A 10,429-nucleotide genomic window follows, 5' to 3' on the forward strand; every position below is an offset into this window, starting at 1 on the left:
TGATATTCACTGAGGTTGTCGTTTTTGCAGGAGCCTAGGGGAATTAGATCCCAATTCTCATTGGAAGTCTGAGCACGGGGCATCTAACTCTGTTAGGTTGCTATGGAAATCTCAGTAGGAGTGACCAATACTGAGGCAGCAGTAGGGGTTGTTATGGACTGAGCTCCTGCAGGCATTGGCGAATAAGGATATCCACATAATAAACTTCGCTGTTTGTGCAATGTTCTATAATCACATGGGCTCATTCTCTTCTCATTCACCTTGGTGCAAATCAGGAGTAACTCAGTGGGATTCAGTGGGGCTGATTCCCCTCTCACTCATCCAGGTGTAAATCAAGAATAGCTCCATTTGAGTCAGTAGTGGTTGATTCCCCTTTCACTCACCCAAATAGCAATCAGGAGTACCTCTACTGAAATCAATGGCCAAATCAACCTCTCACTTATGCTGGTGTAAATTATGAGTAACTCTAGTGAAGTCATCACAGTTACACTGGTGTAAAACTGAAATAAGTGAGACTATAACCAGACCGCATGGTGTGTGTGTGGGGTGGAATCTGCTTCTTCCTGACCCCGTAGGCAATTTTCGCACACCATGAGTGTTGGTTACCTGGATAATGTGATTATAGAGTCTGATACTCCTCCCACTCACACTGCTGTTGCATTGATTCTGCCCACATTAACATCAATGTAATTCTACTGATAGGAAAGGAAGCCACTCAGATACCACCAATTTTAGATTCATTTCCAGCTACCCTGCTGCTATCTACCATAATATTTCCACACACCCTCATACAGTGGGAGCAAATCATAACTGTCCCTGTGATTTTATACTGATGTAAACCCACTAAAGTCAAAACCATTACATGCAAAGTGTTGTATCATGGCCAGTAAACTCAAAGTCCAGTCTGAATCTTAATGTATTACTCTTCACATGGCCACATGAGGGGGGAAGCTACTAGGATCCCTGCTTTGAAGAAAGGGAAGGTTACACAGCAAATCATTCTGATTTCTCATTTCTAGGAACCCATGGAAGTGTGAATGACAGCCTCAGATAGAAACAAAGAGAGCTATTCTGTGCTAAATAATAACAATAATAATAAATAATAAAACTCATTATGACAAACAAGCCCATTTTAATTGATATTCCTAGCAGAGACAAACATGAATCAGGGATTGGTTGGCCCTGCTGCTCTTATTCAGACATGTAGCTCTTCCTCACACCAAAAGTCCAATTATATTTAATAGAACTGTTCTAATAGGTAAGGGCTGCTGGCCTGTGCAGTGATTCACAGCATCACCCTGTCAGATGAGATCCCATTATCTTGATTTTATTGCAACGTACAATAATTACATACAAAATAGTTTGCTATTTGTCATGAAATTCATAATCTCACTAACAGCTTTTCTCAAGGCCTCCTTGACCTTTTTGTTTCTCAGGCTGTAGATGAGGGGATTGACCAAGGGAGTCAGGACAGTGTAGAAGAGAGAGAACACTTTATGCAGTTCTCTCAGTGTGTTGGTGCCTGGTAGCAGATAGATAAAGATTAGTGTCCCATGGTAGAATGTAACCACAATGAGGTGAGAGGAGAAGGTGGAAAATGCCTTTTGCCTCCCGGTGGTGGAAGGAATTCTCTGGATGGTGGCGATGATACACACGTAGGATGCCAGGGTTAATAGAACGGGGGACAGTGTTAATATGGAGGAGAACAGGAAGGTCACAAGATCCATCAGGCTGGTGTCACTGCAGGACAGTTTTACTAATGGGTTGTAATCACAAAAGATATGGTCAATTTCACTGGGGCCATGAAAAATCATTTGTGATATCCAATATTCAGTGATGGTGCAAGCCACAAAACCACTTACCCAAGACCCAGCTGCCAGCCAGAAGCAGAGGCTGCCATTCATAAGGACTGCATACTGCAGTGGTTTGCATATCGCTAAATACAGATCATAAGACATCACTGATAAGAGACAGCATTTCACAGCTACCAGAGAACCAAAGAAATCAAGTTGTGCAATACAGACCTGGACAGAAATGGTTCTGTCCTCAGTCAGGAAACTGGCCAGCATCCTGGGCAGGGTGGTTGATGCACAGCAGGTTTCCAAGCAGGACAAGTTTCCCAGGAAGAAGTACATGGGGGTGTGAAGGTACTGATCAGCCATAACTAGTGCAACGATGAGGATGTTCCCGGTCATAGTCACAATGTAGATCACTAGAAACAGCAGGAAGAGAAGTATCTGCAGTTGGGGGAGATTCCCGAATCCTAGGAGGATGAATTCTGTGCTAAACGTTTGATTTCTCCAGACTGTGTCTGCCAGGGGCTCTATCAAGAAATGTAATTAAATAAATAACCTATGAAATATGACATTAAAAAAGAATGTGGGGTTATGTGATGTCATTTAATTTTGTTGATGTTTAAATGTAGTCATGAATGAGCTTTGCAGGATCTTTGTTTTTCTGTGCATCTTTTTCCTGCCAGTATCATGTTCATAGGTACTGTAACCTCACACTCCCATCTAGGCTGGTACCATAATTATCCCCCATTATGTTGTGTAATATAGTGCTATGGGTGAAATCTGGGAGTCAAGAAAGCAAGGTACTATTCCTGACTCAGTGTGACCTTGAGAAAGCCATGTAGTTCTGTACCTCAGTTTCCACAGCCGTAAAATGAGGATAATGGTACCATGTAAAGTGGCTTGTTATCTTCTAGTATTTAACATCTTCACAGTGCTCTGAGATTATTGACAGCTTTCTGTACATACTCACAAGTAAAGCCAAACACATCGCCTTCTCACACTGAGAGCTGATTTTTACACCAATGTGTAAGGGCTTGTCTACGCTGGCAAGTTTTTTCAATGAAACCAATGTCACCAAAGAAAAATCGACAAAAGCAAAGTTGCCAAAGCGTGTCTACATTTGCTCCCTCTGTCGATAGTTCGGGTCCACTTTGGGGCATCTTTGTCAACAGTGAGAGCAATGGACTCTCTCTAATGGAATAGAGTGTTTCTTTTGGGCTAGGGAAACAAGCACAGATTGCTGGGATCACATTATCATGTAGGTGTGGGATGACGACCAGTGGGTACAGAACTTTAGGATGCATAAAGCAAACTTCATGGAGCTATGTGCTGAGCTGGCCCCAACCTGTGGTGCAAAACCACCAGATTGAGAACTGTCCTTTCAGTCAAGAAGTGTGTTGCAATCGTTGTGTGGAAGCTGGCAAATCCAGACTGCTACTGGTCAGTTGCAAATCAATTTGGAGTAGGAAATTGTATTACTCCAAGTGTGCAGGGCAATAAATCACATCCTGCTGCATAGGACCGTGACTCTGCGAAATGTGCATGCAGCAGTAGATGGCTTTGCAGAGATGGGTTTCCCTAACTGGGGCAGGCCGACTGATGGCACACATTCCAATTTTAGCACCAGACCACCTTGCCTCTGAATACATCAGTAAGAAGGGATACTTCTCCATGCTGTTTCATCCTCTTGTGGATCACCAGGGACATTTCACAGACATCAGTGCAGGCTGGCCTGGAAAGGTGCATGACACATGCATCTTCAGGAACAAGGGTCTGTACAGAAAGACTTTCTTTCCAGACCACAGGTTTACAGTGGGGATTGTGGAAATGCCCATAGCAATCCCAGGAGACCCGGCTTACCCTTTAAACAGCCCTGGCTCATGACACCTTACACAGGGCACCTGGACAGCAGCAAGGAACATTTTAACAACAGGCTGAATAGGTGCCACATTGTAGTTGAATGTGCCTTTGGCTGTTTGAAAGCTCGCTGGAGGTGTTTAAGTGGCAGGCTAGACCTTACCGAGGATGATAGATGATATTCCCACCATGGTCATAGCTGCGTACTGCACTTTGTGTGAATCTGAGTGTGAAATGAGGCAGAGCGCTTGGCTGCACAGTTTGAACAGCCAGATGCTAGGGCTGCTAGAGGAGCCCAGAGAGCTGCTATTAACGTCAGAGAGGCTTTAACAATGAGGGGCCGTAACACATGTCTGCTTTGGAGTCACTTCCCGGTTGCATCCATGTACACTTTTGAGACCCTAGATCCATGCAACACAATGCTTTAGGAACCTGTTCCCGAGAGTGAATTGATTGCTATACACTTTTGTAGAACACAGAATAAAAATGCTGTGCCATTAAATACCTTAGCCTTTATTTATTGTTAAAAAGGGTAAAACCTCACAGCTGTGTGTAGCTCCAGCTATCATTGTGCAAGTTCTGAGAGGAGGTGGAATGATGGGGAAAACTCAAAAGTGCTGTGGAATGAAAAGGAATGTGTGGGCGTAGAGGAGGGTAGAGTTGGCAAAGAATTGTGCATCTGCTGCAGAGGCGCTCGAACGCGGATCTGCTCAGCCTGTAGCTGTACCAGAGACTTGAGCAACTCTGTCTGATCCTCCATAACTTTTATGATCCACTCTGTTGCTTGCCTAGTGCACCGCTTATTATGAGATGGGTAATATTATTTCCATCTCCTATCGTGGCCCAGCCTTAGGCGCCTCCTGTTAAAAATCAATTGGAGGTTAGCCCTATAGCGGCCGGCTGCTTCCACGTGGATCCTTTTTAAGATTCACTCACTCAGAGGCTTGTACAACGTTTATTAATTTTTATTAAACAGTATAATTATAATAATTGTGTTTATATGAGTTAATTCTTCTAGTAGTCTTATAACTATAGCCAGGTAAATATATAGTTAAAGTGAGGTAGCTAGATAATTATGGCAAGTAATAGCAGCATATAAAGGGCTATCTTATATAACAAATATAACAATTTGTATATCTATTGGAATTATAAGCTTATATCATACTAACTTTCTTTTAGCTATACGGCTGATCAGGCCGTGCGACCTTAAATTAAAAGCCTTACCTTAATTCTTTTTCAAGCGCTTGATTTAGCAAAGCAGGTTTTTGCTCTTTACGTGTGCTGTAAGGCCAGCACTCTAGAGCCCTCTGAATTGCCCCTTTTTTTTTCTGTACCCAGAATCGACTGACGCACCAAGAGGCTCCGGATACCCCCTAGGATGGTCCAGGTAATACCCAAGATCTCCCTTGGTGGGGATGTGTCTTGGGCCCCTTTCCAGTCCGCTCACTCGGGCTCTCGGCGGCAAAGCCTACTTGGATCTCCCTTGGTGGGGATGTGTCCAAGAGGCCCTGCCCCCTTGTCTCCGAGGATTTCGGGGTTCTCTACGGACTCCGGTAACAGCGATTTTGTTTCCCTGGTTAACGATGCCCTTAGGCACCGGGCAGAGTTCACCTTAGGCACGTCCCTTTCCGAGGATCAGGTACCCCCTTAAGTGACTCGCCCCGACTTCTCTCATGCCGCGTCTTTTATTTGATTCTGAGGTACAGGCATTTACGTTCACCAGCGCTTCTTATGCTAATTAAGTTTTAGCTTGTGGTTTGCGGTTAAGCGCATCCTGTGCAGCCGTTGCTTATGACATCAGCTGTTCTAAGAATCAGCTGAGGCTTCTTGCTCTGTTTCTGCATAGCAACCAACTAGGGTTTATAGGTCAAACCAGGCCAGCATTCACATCCTCCCTTTTTTACCTACATGCTGTGAGTGGTTTGACCTAATCTTCCTCGTTTATTAACTTTTCATATTTTGGCTTGATACATGCTTTAACAATTATTCCGATTATAGTTAGCACACTACAAGTTACAACAGCGCCTATTATCCATATAATGTTATCAGCAATCATTTTAACAATGTTGACCGGTTGCATTAATACCCCTTTTGATATCTCAATTCCTTGTTCTATTTTATTATTTAACCATTGTCCGGCCTCACCTAGGGCCATAGCAAGTCCTTTAAGAAAAGCTTCGCCGGTTATTCCGGATCCCATGCCCATAATATCCGTTTGTTCTAGTGGACGCATATGTTCCCAAATATATTCCAGTTCTGCATAATGTCCAGCACGAATAATGTCCAATAATGCCTGTAACTGGGTATCATTGAATGGAAACTTCATTGGAATCGCCATACTTCGGTCAAATCCATTAGGGGCAAGAACCATACGTCCTTTTCCTCGGGAATACATCCATCCATAATAAAGTCCACATTTATCGTTTCGACAAAAGGCGTTGTCATTATCTTCATTTCCTGTAATCATTTCTGCTTCATAACTTTTTGGTACACAAGGTGTATAAATGTTTTTAAACACGTTCGCGGGTGGGCTACAAAAGTACTCTTGCTTGTTATATCCCTGCGACCCATTATGACATGCTAGATTTGAACTCCAATATATCATACATGCTTTGGTAGTACAATTAATATGCTTTCTTATTACAGGTCCTTTTAGTCCTATTATACATGCATAATCACATTGTTTTCGAAAGTTACAATTATAAATATGATACACCTCACGCATTTTTTTTATATGTTCTTCCCAAACAGTTTCATTTTTACAATTTGCATCAAATGAGTTATTTAGTTGTCCAATTAATAACTGAAAGATTTGTACAGTGGCATCTATTTTTCTATAATTATTCTCTTGCAGCTCCTTTAATGTGCTTTTTATTCCTCCGACCAAACTTCCCATTTGATCATTTAATTTATCTATCCACTTATAATTTGCTGGGTTTAAGTAAGTCATTACGTCTCGTTTACTTCTAGGCCTTGTCACATTACCCTTTAAATATAATTTAGTGGTTGCATATACTGTTGGGAATTCTCTGGTCATGGATAAATTATTTCCTTTCCAGTTCACATCCCCTTTAACTATTAATAGCCTATTATACACTTGATTTGGGCAAAATGGGTTGTCCCACTCCCTTGTTTTTGCAAAAAATGGTTCATAATCCACTTTATATAATGCAAAATTAGTTATATTTGGAATTTTAAAATATGAATAACAAAAACATCTTAAATGACAACTATCCTTATTCTTACTTTTATTCCTCTCGCCCTCATCTTGACCTATCTCTTCCTCTGTCTTGTCCTTACAATTACTAATATTTACTGACCCAGATACGTTATACCGACTCATATCATTAAACGAACAATTGTGGGCACAAAGCTTTGTTATTTTTGCCCAATTTATATCGATTTCACAATATGAATAATTAGAATTACAATAATGATCACTATTGTTTCCCACCGAACCATTTGGATATATTATTTCCACATATTTTATATAATACTGACTGCTCCCATTTTTTACCTTTCCCCAATGTTTTAATCCTAACGTATCGAAGGTCACCTCTATTGTCCCGTTGTTGTATGGAATCTTCATTCCATAATTAAGACGATCAATGGGATTGTTTAAAATAGAAGTATTTAATTTATTGTGGATTATTACTGGGCCTACTAGTGGGCCCCCTCCGAGTCCCGTAAATACCCCCAATACTGTAATATTGGTAACATTTAGGGGATCACCATTAAAATAGCGGCCCCCACTTACATAAGGCACCATCCTTCCATAATGATATCCGTTCCGGTCGAAATATATTGAAGAGTTAAAGGATACTATATAATTACTTTGATTAAATAATAGTACTCTCATATCCAGCGAGGTATATTGTTCCCAACTTCCGAATTCGTTTGTTAAATTCCACCAAGTTGTATTAATATCCAGTCCACAATCTTCAGCTGCCATACTCGACCTTGTCCAAAGGCTGAGGATTACAAAGACCTAGAACAGAAAATCTAATAAACTTGTTATAGCATTATGACTGTTTTATCCTGATCATGGACATTTTGTGGTTCACTAAGTCTTAGCCACTTTTGGTGTACATCTTTCTCTATTCCATTTTCTAACTGTACTCTATATCGATATGGAGTTGGTCCCCAATCTAATATTACAGCCTTTTGAGCACTTTCCCCTGGTCTGTGACACCATACCAGTTCTTGTAAGGCGTATCTAGGCTGCCAGGGCTTAGTAGGCAGTAATTTTACATCAGACTGCCATGGAGTGTTATGGTAAGCCATCCAGGTTTTTTCTTGGCCTACTTTTTCTATTCCTCGTTTTGCTATTTTGATCGCCCCTTCCACAGCACCATGGCTTTGGGAGTGGAGTGGGATATGTAGATGCGATGTTATTTTCCAGTCATGAACCCATTGAATCCACCTTTTACTGTTAAACGGTGGCCCATTATCTGACAAAATATACTGTGGAATTCCCCAAAAGCAAAATACATTTTCCAAAGTTTTAGTTACATTATCACATGCCAAGGTTTTAAGATGTTTAACATAAATATTTCCTGTTTCCCTTTGTAAAATTACGATCCATTCTTTTCCCATATGATACATTAGATCTATCATCCACACTCTGGATCCTTCATATTCCTCCTGAGTGTGATAATTTTTATCCTGTCTTTTTTGATCAGCTTTTTCTGCACAATATTTACAGTTCAATCTTTTTTTCTGAGCTTGGTCTATTTCGCTCGAGGAGAATGCCAACTCTTTCCACATTTGTTTTTCTGTCTTTTGAGTTGGGTGATAATCCTCATGTGCCACAGGGTTTAAATATGTGGCTTCTTCCCCATATTCATCGACAAGTTGATGTAATTCTGATTCATTCTCATCATGACTTTTGATTTTACACAATTTTATTTTAGGAGTTTGTTTGTTTATCCACTTCTGCTGTTTTAGGATACTTCTATATATCCAATCACTATCTACTCCTATTACCCATTGATTTCTGTCTCCATGGTTTAAGCAAAAGTGCTTAAACAATTGACTATTTCCCTCCCGTTCTGCCATTTGAGTACAATTTTTTCTCTGTTCTTTCTGACCTTTTTCTATTATTCCTGCTTTTAACATACCACATATTGAACAACCATAACTCCATATTCCTGAAGCGTTTCCATCGCTACTTCCATCAAGTGGCATTATTCCCCCACAGATGGGCTCTATGTGATCCCCTCCTTGTTTATATCCTATTTTTTTATGTATGCAACTCCAATTGTTATTCCACCATCCATCTCCTGGATGCAATTTTCTATAAGGGCTGACCACTGTTATAATATTCCCATTGCTTGTTCTAATCCACGGATGTCTTTCTGCTAATTTAGTCATTATTTGCTCAAAGGAATCTTCCCTATTATGAGAAATAACATCAAGTACCATGTCTGTTTCTTTAGCTATTATCACAGATGATTCCAATTCTACCCTAATTTCCACCTTTTGTGGTATCCTAATACTAATATGTCGGCTAAGGTCAGCCTGTTCCAATTCCTCTCTTAACAATGAATTAAAGTCCTCCTGACAACCAATAGTTGCCCCCAATCGTTTTGTGGCTCCTGGTGACAGCCATTCCTTATAATAAATAAGCTTACCCAAAGCATGCTGTTGTTGCTTTTCTGTTTTATAATATTTCTCTGCCATTGATTTTAACATATCCCTGGTTTTGTCCATTAGTTTAAATCGCCCTTCCCCTAATAATTTTCCCATAATTTCAACTTCTGATCCTATTTGCATTTTTTCAGATTTTATACGTAATTTATGTTCTTTAAGAACTGTTATTACTGCTTCCACTTTAACTTCTACATCCTCGCTGGTGTCTCCGCAAATGATTATATCATCCATGAAACAAGCACACCAGCTATACGGCTGTAGAATTTTATCCATATAGTCTTGAGCATAGCTAGGAGAGTTTACCCATCCTTGCATTAAAGTGGTAAATTTCCAAGCGTCCCCTCCTATTTTAATGCATCCATAATTGTGAGGATCTCGGCAGGGGATGCTGTAAAATTGATCTGTTACATCCAGAATTCCCCACATTTTACAGTCTCCATTTTCTCGGATAAAACTCATTATATGATTAATATCCGGACCTCCAGCTCTAATAATGGTAGCTTTATTTAAATTCCTGCAATCTACTACCAGTCTCCACTCTCCTTTCGCTTTCTTTTTAACTACCCAAATAGGGTTTAAATGTCCCGGGTTTTGACAAAATTCTAGTACCCCTTGACCTTTTAATTTTTCTATTAGGTCCATTGCCGCTCTTTGTTGTTCTTTATTTAAAGGATATTGTTTGGACTTTATGGGGGGGTTGCCTGTTTCTAATATTGGTATGTTTATTAGCTTTGTTTCATTTACATATGTTGAGATCATTTTTAATCCTTTCTTTACAGCTGGATCATGCTTTAATGTTTTCCAATCTTTCATGGCCAATATGTTAAAATCATGATCCATTAACATAACATCAAGGGGGCTTCCATTAATCTTAATTTGTCCATATTCCACTATCTTTTCTCCTACCCCTATAGCTATTGCTTGTCCCCTCCTTTGCCAGGTTGGTCCTTTTTTGCAAATCACTGAAGTTTGAGCTCCTGAGTCTAATAGCCATTTTTTCCCATTATATTTAATATCTACTAAAATCAAATTTTTAAGATTCCCCCTTATCCCTTTTTCTTGTTCTTCCCCCTCCTGGGAGATATTATTTAGGAGGGCCTTTTCCTAACGTTCAAATTTATCTA

The 10,429-nt window shown here is 40.3% G+C and overlaps 1 protein-coding gene across 1 annotated transcript; it reads right to left on the reverse strand.

Moving 5' to 3' along the window:
* Nucleotides 1–1,346: 1,346 nt before the first annotated feature.
* On the reverse strand, nucleotides 1,347–3,850 carry LOC115643765 (olfactory receptor 6B1-like). Its single transcript, XM_030547748.1, has 2 exons — nucleotides 3,817–3,850; nucleotides 1,347–2,323 (listed from the first exon to the last, which is right to left on the reverse strand). The coding sequence occupies exons 1-2, from the start codon at nucleotides 3,848–3,850 to the stop codon at nucleotides 1,347–1,349; spliced, it is 1,011 nt and encodes a 336-aa protein (XP_030403608.1).
* Nucleotides 3,851–10,429: the final 6,579 nt, after the last annotated feature.

The sequence above is a fragment of the Gopherus evgoodei genome, unplaced genomic scaffold (assembly GCF_007399415.2).
Source record: "Gopherus evgoodei ecotype Sinaloan lineage unplaced genomic scaffold, rGopEvg1_v1.p scaffold_70_arrow_ctg1, whole genome shotgun sequence".
Lineage (NCBI taxonomy): Eukaryota > Metazoa > Chordata > Testudines > Testudinidae > Gopherus > Gopherus evgoodei.